This window comes from Pelmatolapia mariae, linkage group LG4 (genome assembly GCF_036321145.2).
Source record: "Pelmatolapia mariae isolate MD_Pm_ZW linkage group LG4, Pm_UMD_F_2, whole genome shotgun sequence".
Classification (NCBI taxonomy): Eukaryota; Metazoa; Chordata; class Actinopteri; order Cichliformes; family Cichlidae; genus Pelmatolapia; species Pelmatolapia mariae.
The window spans coordinates 8,757,214-8,772,421 of record NC_086230.1 but is presented as its reverse complement, the minus strand read 5'-3'; the positions used below and the strand labels follow the sequence as shown (position 1 = coordinate 8,772,421).

At 44.9% G+C, this 15,208-nt stretch overlaps 1 protein-coding gene across 1 annotated transcript; it reads left to right on the top strand.

Moving 5' to 3' along the window:
- Positions 1-6,251: 6,251 nt before the first annotated feature.
- si:ch211-106h11.3 (CCN family member 1) lies at positions 6,252-15,206 on the top strand. Its single transcript, XM_063471306.1, has 5 exons — positions 6,252-6,408; positions 7,693-7,906; positions 8,575-9,018; positions 9,490-9,668; positions 12,330-15,206. The coding sequence occupies exons 1-5, from the start codon at positions 6,358-6,360 to the stop codon at positions 12,633-12,635; spliced, it is 1,194 nt and encodes a 397-aa protein (XP_063327376.1). The 5' UTR covers positions 6,252-6,357; the 3' UTR covers positions 12,636-15,206.
- The last annotated feature ends 2 nt before the right edge of the window (positions 15,207-15,208 follow it).

Sequence of the window (15,208 nt, the reverse complement as noted above, 5' to 3'; positions counted from 1 at the left end):
TGGGATGTTGATCAGGCTGAGGCAGTTGGGGCCTGAAACAGAGCGTTGCTCTGTGTGTCAGGACCAGAACACATGAGCCTCAGTCCTGCTTACCGCTCGTTTCACACACACCCCGCCTGCACATGTTTACTCTCAACCAACCCAGACTGTTTGTGAGTGAGGCTCTTTTTTCACCCCCTCCCCCCCAAGCCTTCTCTTCCTGCCAAATAAACATTGCACCGGAAATTGCAGGGATTGCTGGGATTTTTGAGGGGGTCCTGGTAGAAAGGAGGAGACGACCAGAACAAGGCTGCTCTCTGTGACACCTTGGAGTTGAGGGGTAGGATGCACGTGCGAGGATGGGGGATCCAGAGTGGAGGGCGTGACCCCTGCTTTAGGTGGTTGATGGGTGTTATCATTACGATACAAACAGGTAAAAGTGACCCAGTTTCCTGTGACACCCTCCTCCACTTCAGGAAGACCAGGAGGGTGTGCTAAGTTTGACCTCGGTGGGCTAAAGGTCAGGAGGGAAGTGATATTCTTGTGACCTTCAGTGGACTCTGCCGTGGATCCAGTGACAGTGCACCTGACCATTCTCCTCCTCTCGTGGCTGTTTATTCCCTCTCCTATCTGCACAAGCCAGCAGTCGAGGGAATACAACAGCCGCCGATGGAGCCGGGCTTTCATAACAGCCCCCTGACAAAGCACACATGAATGGCAGGGTGTGTGCCCTTTGCGTACACAGAACGCTCCCCTCCCGCCTTTGTGTGTGAGTTTTGTCCCAGCTCGCTTCCCATAAATCCCAATGTCTTTACTTGATAATAACAGCCTGGAAAAGCACACAGTATAAAGCCTGTTATTGAGCAGATTGCACCACAAAGATTATTCCACTTGATGACCTTCTGTTTATCTCAGTTAGTGTGAGAGAGTATCCTCTGTGAACAGTCACATATTCTACAGCTGATGAGCCATCACATTTTAAACACTCTCGCCGCCGACCTGTAATTAGGATTCTCTGCCTATACACCACTTCTTAATTATGGTCAGTTAGATCAGATGCATGGTACATGTGCTGTATACACATATGCAGCAATGACATGGCACCAAAAGAAATTCAAACGAACGCTTTCTCATTTGTCACCAAAAGTTTGAGCGTGCGACTATCTTTAAACTGAGCAGTGCGCTGTGTTTACAGGACGACGCGTACACATCCTGGTGTGAGTGTGGCTGCGAGACCATAAAGCATGCCAAACGGTGGCAGGCGTGTGCTTAGAGGATGCATGTGCCTGGATGTACACGCACATACGGGATGACGCACTTGACAGATGCATGAAGCGTGTATGTGTGTGTGTCTATGTGTTTGTGTATATAAGCTCCCTGTCTTCTTTTCCCAGCTCTGCTCCTATACCGATCTATGATTCTGTGTTTGGGGAGTCAACAGTAGAGTTCCTGTCCTTAGTTTAAAAATAACTTTGGGACTTAAATTCCTTGCCCCCTTCTCATCCTTGCTAACTGGCACTCTCCTAACCTCGCTCTATGCTTGTTTTTCTTTCCCTTTTCTCCTGTTTTGGAACAGTCTGTACCCTTGGTCTCTTTTTTTTTCTTTTCTTTTTTTTGTCAGTTATCCTAAATCCGTCTGTGGCAACAGAGAAATGCCTCAAATTACCAAGGGACCTCTAATAAAAATTCTAATTTCTTTGACTTTTCCCAAAGACAGCCATATTTCTGTTACAGTTTTTAAAAAAGAAACAGGGTTCTCAAGATTAATAAAGCTAATATACATTATATAAGCAAGATCTAGAAACACGGCTGCCTGCTCTGGACCCAGTTCAGCCAAATGGACTGGCTTAATTCTGAGAGCGGTCCATCAGTCACAGGCTAAAGAGGAGAGGAAGCGTTCGGTTGGCAGACAACGTGAACACGAGTATATAGAAGGTTTTGGAGCTGCTATCCAGCCTCAGGAGGTCGGTCGTCTGCTAGCTGGTTGGTAGTTTGATCCCCTGGCAGTATGTCCTCACAAGTGTGTGCAAGTGTTTTGAGTGCACCTTATACATCACTCATGCTCAATAAAGTCTTTGATACTTTGCTAAAAAAAATCACAACTTTATTGCGTTATGCTGAAAAATAAACTGATTGCCCCCATATGATAAGAAGCCATGGTGACACAGGTGTCATTGCACCCTTTACACATTGAGGAAAGTTTCTGTTAAAGTTTCAAAATTGACTCTCCCATAGTTTTCCTGGCAGTAAAAATGGGTCTGGGCTCTTATGAGTTAAACTTATCAACTCCAAGTGATCCCAAATAACATCCCGAATAAGAACTTGGGTCTCAGGAGGTTAGAGTAGGAAAGCTCTACTCAAACTTCTGAAAGGGTACCTGATGTTAAAATATGCCAAATAAAATATGTGGAGCTGTGCGCTGTGGCGACTCCTTGTGGATAAGGTGAAAGAATCAGTCCATTTGCCATTCAGCGTGTCTCTTTTCAGAGAAGGCCTTGCTTATTTCAGCAAGACTATGCCAAATCTATATTCTGCATGTTTAATAATAACATAGTTCTGCAGTAAAAGAGTCGGGGTATCAAATTAGCATGCCTGCAAGGAGCCCCACCTGCCTGCGGTTTAGACCTTCTGTTTGAAACAGACAGCCAGTCAGAAGGAAGCTGGCAAAGGGAGGGTAGCCTAAAAGGTAAAGGCACTAAAAAAAAGGCTTGTTTCAGACTGAGATGAAAAGAGGGCATCAAGGCCCAGTTTGAGATATATATGTGAAAATAAAAAAAACAATCTGCTGGAAAAGAGCATAAAGGAGCCCCTGTAATACTCAATTTACCGTGTTATTGAGATCAGACACCTTTGGCTACACCCTGAGCACCAGCTGTATCTCAAATTTCTCGGAGTGTGTATGTCCACAATTCTGTGAGCAGGCCGCGCCACTGAAAGAGTAAGAGGAGTGTCGTGGCAGGTGTGGCAGGAGCTCTCCTAAACAAACACTCCACACCTGTCTTCCTCCCTCCTCGTCCTCCTCCTCCACTTCCATTCCCCTCTGAGTATAAACACACGCTTTCTCACAGACACAGAAAGTCCCCCCCTCTCCCCCCCGCCACTAAAACCACCACTTTTCTTCCCGGCTCATGGTGTTTCGTTCTCTGCAGCAAAGAATCACGTGTGAAAAGCGAGCTGCTTTTGTTCCACTGACCTCACACTATTATCCTGTTCTATCTTTTATTTCTCACTGTTTAATATTTCCTTGGCCCCTTCCATGTGCCTTACACCTTTCTCTCTGTCTCGCACACACACCCTGTCTGTCATTTATTTCCACTGAGTTGTTTTTGAAGGTTTGATGTGTTTCTCACCTGCCATGGCTTGCCTTTTTTTTTTCTCTTTTCCTTATTACCCTCCTGTCCTTTTGCACATTCCCTTTTTTAATAGCAGCAACAGGGAGCTTTTCCAGCCAACTCTTGTAGCAGTTTGGGTGGGTTTATGGGCTGATGTTCACCGTTGAGCTCAGAATACAAAGGTCACCACTTGCTTTGGTGACTATGCCTTCCATCTCCAAGAGACCCAACAAGTTTGTTTATTACATCTGCTGCAGATGAGACCGAGACCAAAGTGGAAAGTACAGATTCTCTGATGAGTCAATGGAACCTAAAAATTCAGAACAACAACTGTATTTCTCAGACTGCAGCACATATGTGTGTGTGTGCGTTTTTGTGAGGGTCGGTGCACACACAGAAGCTTCAGCAAAATCCCGTGTTTTTTTTCCTCTCTTCATTTTCTCTCACCATGCTGGGCTTGTTTACACGGGCCTGTTACATCACCTCCGTGCCCTGACAGAGAGAGATGGATTGTGTGGGAAGAGGATGGAGGTTTGGTGAATACATAATTTTCGTTTTCTGTGTAGGCCTTTGTGCGAGTGAGGGCACACTGTGCATATGTATAATGTATGACAGTGCACGCTCCTGCTTTGTGGAACGAGATGCTGACATACAAATGCAAGCACATTTGCACAAGGGGGTGCATGCAATATTTAAAATCTACCTTAATTGATGCTTGAGTACTGAAATTGTGTTTTTTAGATGAGAGTTTTCTGTGTTTATAATCATATAGAGTGTGTATAACAGTGTCTAAAAGGATAAGCTAAGAGCAAGCATGTGCTTTGAAGCTGCATTATTTCTACTGGCCAGCAGGGGGCAACCCCTCTGGCTGCAAAAAAAGTCCAAAATTGTGGGAGTCTATAGAAAACAGACTCAGAGTGATTTTTACTACAAGCCTCGTTCATCTGATCACACACAAACACACACATATATAAATACCTTGCCTTTTTCATGCCTTTTTGATACTTAAACACGTCGTCTACTAGCTTATTCCTGAATACGTTCCCAATTGAAATTTGAATCTGGAACATTCCCTCAACTCGGATTTCCCACTTGGAAAGTCAGATCAGGCCCAGCAACACAGAGTTAACGATCCAAGATGGCAGCACTGAGCACAAACAATAGTAACACTGGAAATTTTTACTGTACTACTACTGTACTGTCACTGTTGTGTATGTGTGACAGACTAAATGAGCTGTACGCACAGCACTGACCAGAATCTATCTATGACTGTGCTGCACGAGGGTATTTTAGGTGGAAAAAAAGGGTGAGTATTATGCTGTATTGCTAGTGACACCTAAATGGCTTCACCTTGCTAAGAACCAAAACAAATCCTGTTTTTCCTCAGTTGACGTCATTCCTGTCTTCCGATGTATTTGGAACGTGGCATAACATTTGTAAACACAGATGCATCCCGGCCACTCAAGGTTCATTATCTTGCCCGAGAAAACTTGAAAATGCAAAAAAGTATATTTGGGAATCAAACCAACATCCTTCAAATTAGTAGACAACCTGCTCCACATCCTGAGCTACAGCATCTCCAGAGGAAAGGCATGCAGTGGGTCTACTATTGCTCCACCTATTGCTTGTGATGTCCTGTTTCAAAACAACAAAATGGCAACATCGAAACCTTGAGGCTTCACAATTGGACTTTGATAACCACGGTGATGTCGTCCATCGTTTATTTACAGTTCATAATGATAACGTTTGGCTTTCATCTATTTGGCTTTGACTCCTTGGAAAGGTGTTTCACATATCAATCGATAATTGAGTATCATATTTATACTATTAGCACAAAGAGGTAAGGGGACAATTTCTTCTCCTGCTGGCGCAAATGACCACAGGTTTGCTTAACAATCATTGTAGAGAACAACAAACCCCTCTCACACCTTTCAATTAGCAACCTACTCCATGCATTTGTGTCTCCAGTGAACAGTTTCATGTCTGAGAATGTACTAATGTGGAAAATGTCTACAGTGCTTCTAAAGAGAACAGCAATGCGAATCCCTAAATGGGTTACCTACAAGTTCAGGTACTGAGAATGGCTGGTTTTCCTGTGTGTATGTCTGTCAAAATGACACAGAAATTGTCCAGGCACACATCCCTGGCCTCCACCTCTAACACTCTTACAGTGTACAGGTACAGAACTGGTTTTTATGGGTACTTGCACCAGCAAGTACCCATAAAAACAGGTTGTGTGTGGGAGACTTGAGGTCTAAATAGGAACTGATGAATTACACTGATTATTTCAATGATTTTCAGGCATCCCTCTCACTCTGTTATGCAGTTAAACCCATCTCCTAGGAACACTCTGTTCTCCATGTGTTCGCATTTGATCTGCCCAACTCTTGTCTAATAGTATTTTTATAAAGTGGCAGAAGGAAATTCCTAGCTGTTTTCCATGGCTGCTCCCAGTATTAATGTAGCGCAGACGAGCAGCTGCGTATATTTATTTTACTCCTCACAAAGCGGCAGCCGGACAGAGGCTTGCGTGTGAAAAGGACTTTAAAGCATCGAAAATATTATTTTCGCTCGAACATAAATAAATAAACACCCCAGAGCCAGCTCCTCTTTGGAATGTAGTAATTCTGAATTTTTATGAATGAGTGCATTCATGGCTGGTCACGCCCCCTCCCGCAACCAAACCCCAATTCTGTGTTGGAGGTCCAAGCCCCGCCTCCTTCCAACGCCCTCCCGCCCTGTTTTTCTTTTTTTTTCAACTTTGGCCGCGCGCCTGTGTCCTAATTGGTTAAAGGAGGGCTGGGGTGGGCGTGGTTGCCATAAAAAGAACGGGACCGATATAAAAACAAGGCTCAACCTTTTGGTCTGTGAGAACTTGAGAGATTGATGGAAGACGTGTGAGTTTATATAAATATATATATTTTTTGCGAGTCGGATTTTACTTTGTGGACCAACGCTATTGCTCCCTTGAAGGATTTGGGCTTTTCCTGTCACAGAGCGCTGTTTTTAAACGCTCTCCCGTCTTCCATGTGAGCACGCTGACAGCATGGGGACGCTGTTATTATTTGCTGCCTTACAAGTGGCCACAGTCGCTTCGGTGAGTACGTGAAGTGTTCTCCCTTCATGCAAACGCACGAGCTCTAAGGTCTCACGCGCCCGTACTGTAACGGCAGATCTGAGCTGCTCTCGTGCTGTCAGGGTCTGCCCTCCATGCTGGTGTTAGCGCTGCGTGCCAAAATAATAATGGCCCAGTGGCTCCCAGCACTGTTAAGATCATCATCGTTTATTAATACGGCGGCTACTGTGCTTTCTGGTTGGCTGGTTTCCAAAGTGAGGCTTGAGGAGCAATAAGAGGTCTTGAGCGGTGTTTCACGAGGTCCCATGTAAAGTCAGTTGAGTTATTTTACGATTTGTTTGGCGGTTTATTTCCATTACAGTGCTATATAATATATAGCATATATAATATATTTTGTAATGTTACACTACAAATGTGATCACTAGTGTCCGAAGCATATTCAAGTAAAGGGGAAATATAAGCAAACTATATAAATGTAATTGGTTGCACTCTCTCCACAGTCTAATTAAATTATCTGACAAGTAAAAGTAATAAACCCTACTATGTGTACACCGGCTTCCATCCAACTGTAGGTCTAAAATTATACCACAGTAATTTTATCCAATGGGTATAAAAATACACTTCGATATGAAGTCGTTCCGCTCCATAAATATCTCAAGGAATATTATGTGACTTTTGGCTGGGAGATGCTTTAACTTACCATGTTATGCACGGTGATTCACGAGTTATTGTTCAGTCTTTGTGTAATGTAATTTTAAACCCTCCCAGGAACCTCAGCAGTGAGTGAAAGCAGTGCCAGTGCTGGTTCTGGCACACCAGAACTTGGCCCGGGTTAAGAGAGTGGCGGCGGAGTCAGGAAGGGATCACTGTAGGTGATCTGACTGCGGACAGTCAGACTGACAGCTCCCTGTGATCCACAGGCTGTGTGATCCCAATAAATGCTGGGAGTGGTGAGAGTGGCTTGTGTGTGTGTGGACACAGAAGGGGGTCAGAAACAAAAGATGTAGAAGCCAGGAGGTGGGGGTCAGTGAACGTACCTTTCATCCCCTCTTGCCAGGCAAATGCCAAGCGGAAGGCGACAGAGGGCTACAGATACCCCTGTGGGGTTCAGGACAGTGCCGAGTATTCAGGCAATATTTTAAGCCACACACACACACACACACACGCACATTCATACATACACGTTGAGGACTTTCTGTGATCTGGGTAACTTGAGTCAATCTGTTGTCCTGCCTGGTTCCAGTGTGATTTTTCTCTTTATTCCTTTTGGTGCAGAAGGTTAAATTATTCTGTCCCTTCCTGCAGGTGACTGCTGAGTGTCCAGTAGTGTGCGAGTGCCCAGCAGTGCCCCCATCTTGCCCCCCAGGGATAAGTTCAGTCCCAGATGGATGCGGCTGCTGCAAGGTGTGCGCTGCCCAGCTAAACCAAGACTGCCACGAGGGGCGTCCTTGCGACCACCATAAAGGACTGGAGTGCAATTATGGCAATGATGTGGGCCGAACCCATGGCATCTGCAGGGGTATGTATCACAGAGGTGGCAGAGCAGGGATGGTGGGGGTGGGAAGGGTTGAGAAGTGGTGATTTATTATTATTTTTTTTTTTACCCCTGCTTTAGATCAGGCACAGCTTTGGGGGTTGAAGTAAGGCAATGTGTAACTTCAGGGTGGGGAATCTGGCTTCTGAGCCAGGGCGGCTGGGGTTTCTCTTTGATAGGGGCTTGAGGTTTGAAGCCTGTGCCACGTTTCAAAAAACAGAGCACCTTCATGAGCCTGTGACTGAAACCCGGCCAGCCCCGGTATTTATATAAGTGCTGCAGTGTGTACACAAACAGGCCCGTGAAACACACAAACACATGCACAGACAGTGGTATTTTTATATGTGTGTTTATTTGGGGGTGTTGCTATATAAAGGGGGGTGGGGGTATCCGGGGTGTTGTGTGGGGAGTCCCACTCAGGGTGTTAAGGGAAAGGACGTTGTAAACAAGTCAATGTTCCCTTTCTGGTCTAAGAATAGTGTTTGCTTCTTAAATGTGGAGATGGTGCGACTGTCCCCTCTCTCCTTTCATCTGTCCACCACACACATTAAATACACAGTCAAATAAAAGTCTTGCTATTTGATGTCTAAAGACTAAGTGTGTGCTCCTAAAAGCGTTCTGACCAGCTCGCCTGTCTTCTCTCTTCCTCCCAGCAAAGGCCGAGGGCCGCTCCTGCGAATACAGCGGTCGGATTTATCAAAACGGCGAGAACTTCAGAGCTGGTTGCAAACACCAATGCACTTGCATCGATGGAGCAGTAGGGTGCGTGCCTCTTTGCCCCAGCCACGTGCCCTTGGCGTCGCCTTCCTGCCCTGCCCCGCAGCTGGTCAAGGTGCCCGGCCAGTGCTGCCTCAGCATCGACTGCCACAAGGGAACCACGGTCGTGCCCCCGGTGTATCGCCGACCCCAGCCTCCCGCTTTCCCTCCGTACCCTCCGTTCATTCCCTACCCAGTGTTTCCCTACCCAAAGCCTTTTCCGAAGCCTTACCGGAAGTTTTACACTTACAAACACAAAAAGGAGAAGGATACCCTTGGCAACGAACTGGTGGAAGCGGGACGCAAGTGGGGCAAGCCACGTGGAAACAAGCACCTGGCAGGTGAGGAGCTGGTGACCTGCTGTGGAGTGCGCCTGTTTCCACTACACAGTAAAGTGTCCTGTTTACGCTTTATTCACTTCAGCCCTCTGATGCACAAATGGCCTCGCTGTGAGCCGTCTCCCCGGCGTCCATGCATGTGTTTTGGCATTTATGTGAAGCTTGTTTTCCACTGGCTCCTTGCACACCAGAGGTGCTCTTGGTCGCACTCACACACACTGCTCTCTCACAGCACATGCCTCCGTCACCCAGCTTTCCCCACTCTGTAATCATCCTCTCTGTGCGTCAGTGTTGCCTGTTCAGTGAATAAGGCCAGTGTGCTGTGCATCTGTGTACCTCTGCTTTTCCCTCAAACTTCCCAGTAGCCACTTCACTCCCCCTGCTTAACTCCTGCTGACCGGCTTCTCTCTGGCTCTCTCTCAATATTTCCCATCATCGCTCTCCCTCACGTGTCCTTTCTTTCATCTCTCGTAGCCTGGAAGCAAACAAGTGATGAGTGCGTGGTTCAGACCACTTCCTGGTCCGAGTGTTCCCGGAGCTGTGGCATGGGCGTTTCTTCTCGTGTTACAAATGACAATGCTCAGTGTAAAATGATCAAGGAGACGCGCCTGTGCAACATTCGGCCCTGCAGCTCCATGTCCATCCCGGTCAAGGTGAGGAATGCATGAGTGTGTTTGGATACTTTAAAGATCCTTATAAAGGCAGACCTTCTTCTCATGACCCCCAGCCACGGAGTTCCAGCCACCACACTAAATAAGATTCAGGAAAGAAGCGTCTCTCGAGGGGCAGTTTGGTATTAATATCATGGCATGTATAAAGCCCCCTCCCCTCGAATCCCTCTGTTGCTGGACCCCTTTCTGATCCATTCTGTCTATTCAAAGTCCTGTTGCTGTGTGAGATGAAAACAGAGTGGAACGAGACCTGTGTCTTCAGCTCGTTGTAGATCAGAGTATATCAAAGTGTAGCTAATTAGTTTGAAAGTTTTGAAAATACCATTTCACATTTCCTGCCAGAGGGTTGGTTGTGATGATTGACAACACTCTCAATACAGTAAATGTCTTCATACAGTAAATATGAAAACTAGAAATGAAACTAGAGAGAACAGCCTGGCTCACTTCAAAGATCATAAAACGCTCTAATGAGATCCTGCTTTACTGGAACTGAATTGTAAAAGTAAAATTTCAACAGGGCTGAGATCAGCGAGCCTTGCCTGGTTAAATGGCAAGTGCTCAACGCCAAGAAGTAGTCTGCAACACATCCTGTAGCTTCATCACAATGTCTGAAGATGCAGAGCGCCGGAAGACGTACTTAATTACCAACCCTTACTACTAAATATGACTACTAAAAAAGTAAAAGGCACAACTTTAAACATTTTGCTACAGGTCAGACACTTTAACTTTTGCATTAATATGAATAACAGGGGCTTTTAATTGTAAGCACAGAATTTAAGATGGAAATAACTGCAAAGGTGAGGCAAACTGTGTAAAAAAACAAACACCCCCCCCCCGCTATAGATCATGCAGTTTCTTTGTACAAATACACAGTGAAAGAAACCAAAAAAACATCATTGTGGTGACCAAAATGCTAATACCGAGGCTTTAAAATGCATCTTACTGTGTCTATTTTTTTTATATACAGTCTATAATTCATAGATTGATACCTGCTAATGCGACTTTCAGCTGCTCCTTTATTCACGAACCTGCACTTTTTTACTGGCTTCATGTTCAAGTTTGAACTTTACTACATAAGTGTGAATCGGAGAACTTTTTGCTGCTGCGACAGAGGAATAACTCTGTCTCCTTCACTGACCTGACACTGCGGCCGACAGCTGCACTCGGTGGCACTATGCTGTGTGATTTAAAGAGCACTTCGCCCACTCTGTTGCTTTCTCACATTTCAAACAAAACACTCTCAGAAACATTTTGCCCCCTGCCTCGAGCCACTCATGAAGCTGATTGGCTTGTTGTGCACCTGTTTCTCTGAGCTCTCCCAGTGTTTGCAGAGCTGCTGTGGGTGTTAATGGGAACAAGTGTCAATCCTTAACTATCGCTGGCACTCCGGTGCTCATCTGCTGTTCTGACCTTTTATTTCGCTTCAGCCCATCTCCGCACTTAACAGCATTAACTTTGTTTTTCACGTCATGAGCGATGAATAACAAGTTGCTTGATGCTGCTCTGTGGTACGGTGGCAGTTCTAATTTCAAGCAAACGTGAAGCCATAAAGCTTTCACCAGAGCACAGTTTTAAACCGGCTACACACCACACCCATGCCTCCTGTGCCAAAGAAAGACTTTGTTAGCAGATTTTATGGATCACCCAAAGAGTCAAATTCTCTAAATATCTCGACAACCTTTAGACCTGGTAGAGGTAAAGTCTGTAAGGTGAATTTATGCGGTTATTCATGTTCCCCTGACTATTCCTGACATCATTGGATGTCAGGATCACTGGATCACTGTAAGGTTTGGTCCACATTCAGGGTAAACTGGAATCATAGAGTGTATATAAAAGATGAACTTAGCTCTATTAGCCATTAGTTAGTGATTGGAGGGTCTGACCAAAAACTCTGCATGCTCACACAATAGCCACTTGATAATCACAAGGTAGGCCCACAATTAAGCATACTATGTTTTATTAGCCATTTTGATCATGATTTATAAAACGATAAGACCTCAAATCGCTAAATTAAGACCAAAAATTCCGCAAGAAAGTGTTTAAGGAGCTCAGAGATCAAGTGTACAGTTGCCCTGAGAGGTCAAATGCAGTGCAACTTAAGAAAACACCAAGAAAATAGAAAAATGCTGCAAAAGTACACAAAACAAAGGAAGTGTTTTTGGGGGAGATGTGATGGAACAACTGTGGAAGATGTTAGGATTGCACTGAGACGTGCTTTAAAAAAAAAGCTTATGTTCTATCTACTTTATCTTCCTCACACCTGTGGCCAGTTTTGGAAACAATTGCACCTGGATGGTTAAGATGCACAGAGACAACATGCAGACTGGGGTTTGAACCAGGAACCCTCGTGCTCTGTTTGCTAACTGCTATTGTTTATATACATGTCCACCTTTTATATACAGTCTGTGATTTTTGGTGACATAGCAGGATCAACATCAAGTTTTAAATTTGGGCACTACTTTATGTCAGTGCCATCAACGTCAGTTCATTTACTTTTCACTGGAAAACATTCCCCTTGTGACAGGCTAAACCAGGATGGTGAACAGTACAGCCTCACAGCCCTGCGTGCACGGCTGTAGACACCCGGTGAAGCCTTTTCACTGGAAAAACTGAATTGCTTCTTTCTTCTTTCTCCGTCCACAGAAAGGAAGGAAGTGCTCTCGCACCCATAAGGCCCCAGAGCCACATCGTCTGTCGTATGCCGGCTGTAGGAGCACTCGCCTCTATCGGCCCAACTACTGTGGAGTATGCCGGGACGGCCGCTGCTGCTCACCACGTCGCACCCGCACAGCTAACGTGACCTTTGCCTGCCCTGACGGCGAACGCTTCAGCAGGTCCGTGATGTTCATCCAGTCGTGCAAATGCAGCGACGAGTGCAACCATCTCAACGAGGCCGTAATGCCCCCACAGCTGTGGCTCTATGGGGACACGCACAAATTCAATGACTAGCGGCGTTACCCTGCCAAACCTACATTCCTTCATAAAAACAGACATTAACTCCCCCATCTCACCCCCGCCCCAGCAGTACCCATTATAGAGTAGCTGTCCTTAGTGGATCCATGAGCAGAACACACACCGAAACATTTGAGGATGAATGCGGAAAAGAGGAATGTGTCTCGGACTGGGCGTACCTCACAATGTGGAAACCGCGAAAGTGACCAGGCCCTGCTTTAGTGTAGATAAAAAGCTGTTTCTGGCCTCACCAGACTTTAAACTGTGAATAAATCTTTGTGTAAAACATGGGTGTAAGCAGACCCCATGTTAGTGCCCAGCTTCAAAAGTTCCCTAGAACTGTTTTTGGGAACAGCTGAGAAACACAGACATGCATAAGTCTTTCGTGTGTGCGTGTTACTCATTTTCCTTTGCTGATGGATTCACGGTGTGGATTTGACAAACCAGCTGGAATCACGTCTGCGCACTCCAGTATATGACAACTGATAGACTAAGTGACAAAGAAGAATAGGATGGCGTTGGAAGAAGATGGAAGTTTGTCTCAGATGTTTTGACGGGAATGTGGTTTGGGTCATTTTATGGTATTTATTCTCTGGTATTTATTGTCGAGACAGACATGATGACACAGCAGCCTGCCACTGGGGAAGGTGGTGCTGCTATTCTCGGAGAATCGATGTGGCAGAACAACAATATCAGACGGACAAAATTGCTGAGCCCCGAGAGAGGGTGAGGAACTGCCATCAAACCAGGACTTGACCCCGGGCTCAGATTTGGTCAGAAAGCCATATCTAATGATGAACAACAAATGATAAAGGAGGAGATGAGGTATATACAATGGATAAAGTTGGAGTTGAACTTGGTGGTTGGAGGCATTAGTGGGAAAACACGTCAAAGGTTGTTTACGCAGCTGGACTCATCCCCTCGCCTTGCCTTCACAAGAAACTGAGACATTTCGCGAGCATCCGAAGAACACGCTCGGGATTCTGTCGCCAACAAGTCGACCACCTAATTTGGCCAGGTACAATCCTGACTCGTGATGGCAGAAGGAGACAATCGTCCACTCTGGTTTGTTTTATAAATGAAATTTGGAAAGCTGCGTGTGCCACGGTGAATGTGTTATTTGTGATTTGAAGGTGGAACTGCTCTGTCGTCTAATCTGGCTCGTAACTGAGCAGCCTCATCGTGTTAAAGTGCGTCCTGTTTCTGAGAAATGCTGTTGAAAAGCTGTTCAGTCTTTCACACGGCTGTGAGAAGAGCTTTATGTATTTTTTTTTCCGGGGGGTTGAGGTCTACAGCTGCCAAATGTCAGCAGGACCCTACCTCTAAGGACACTAATACTGTCAAGTCTATCTTCAGGTTGTACGTTACGGATGGCTTAGCCCTTTATTATGATTATCCACCCGACTTGGTGTTTGGGTTGATGTTTGAGCACCTTACAGCAACCTTGATTCACAGCCTAATCTGGTATCCTCATACAGATGAGTTGAAATCACGAACTGCCTTTTTTAAATTACTATATACAGTGGTAACTTCATCTCAGTGGAAGCACCAATGTACTTTATCCGTTTGTGCCATAAATTACACATTTTTGCCCTGAGGTGAATGGTTTTTTTCCCCCTACCATCTCAACTACAAAACATCTGCTGCCCCAAATCCTTATCAGGGGTTCTTTTTAAACTTTAATTGGGTAAGAAGTGTCTTTTGTGTTTTCCATTGCTATTTTGCCCATGAAGATGCTGTGGTTTTGATATTGTATCTTTAGTTTTATTGAGGGAAACTATAGTGCAGCTATGTACAGACACATTGTTACCTTTGTAGTTCTATCTGCTGTATAAGGGCCAATCATTATACTGAAGTAGTCCATGTATAGTTTAGCACTGGGCGAGGCAGGGTTCAGATCTTTTATGAGCATTAAGTGCCAATTTTGAAAGCATGATGTATAACTAGTAGTGTACATTAATAAGTCTGTAATTTTCTGTAATGAGTCATGCTTAAGATCTTATGCTTCAAAAAAAAAAGAGTGTTCCTTGTGATTAACTCTTCTTGGAATCTGGTTAGTTTACAGACAGTTGACTTTAAGAGCTGGAATGAGTTCATCATCGTTTTGCTTTTTTAAAAATAAAATTCTCTCTGACAATCACTGTTGAACATTTATCAAAAGAGGGTTTTTTGTCATGTAGGTTAAATTATACAGCAACTATGGTGTAGCGCTTAACACATCCACCTAACATGCAGATAAATGCATCTGGTTTAAACTGAGTCAGATCAAACATGCAGATCCAGCTGCTGGGACGCCCCCTTGGGGAATAAGGGAGCAGCCAAAGATCTGCAATTTCACAGCTATGCTAGCAGCCCTGCAACGATCCATACTATGTTAACATTTAGCAGGCATTTCATGTATTTACACATGTACACTAGTTACTAATTGGTACTAAAGAAAAGTTACCTTAATGGGGAGATAAATTGGTGTCTGCCCAACTGCACTTAAGATATCAACATCCAATATCGAATTACTGTGCAGCAATAAAAATTGCAGAACCATCACTATGACTCTGCACAGTGATGTTTAT

Coding starts and splice junctions, on each gene's coding strand:
- si:ch211-106h11.3 (XM_063471306.1), top strand. CDS start 6,358: ATGGGGACGCTGTTATTATTTGCTGCCTTACAAGTGGCCACAGTCGCT. Junction 6,409..7,692: donor AAGTGGCCACAGTCGCTTCG/GTGAGTACGTGA, acceptor CCCTTCCTGCAG/GTGACTGCTGAGTGTCCAGT. Junction 9,019..9,489: donor TGGAAACAAGCACCTGGCAG/GTGAGGAGCTGG, acceptor CATCTCTCGTAG/CCTGGAAGCAAACAAGTGAT.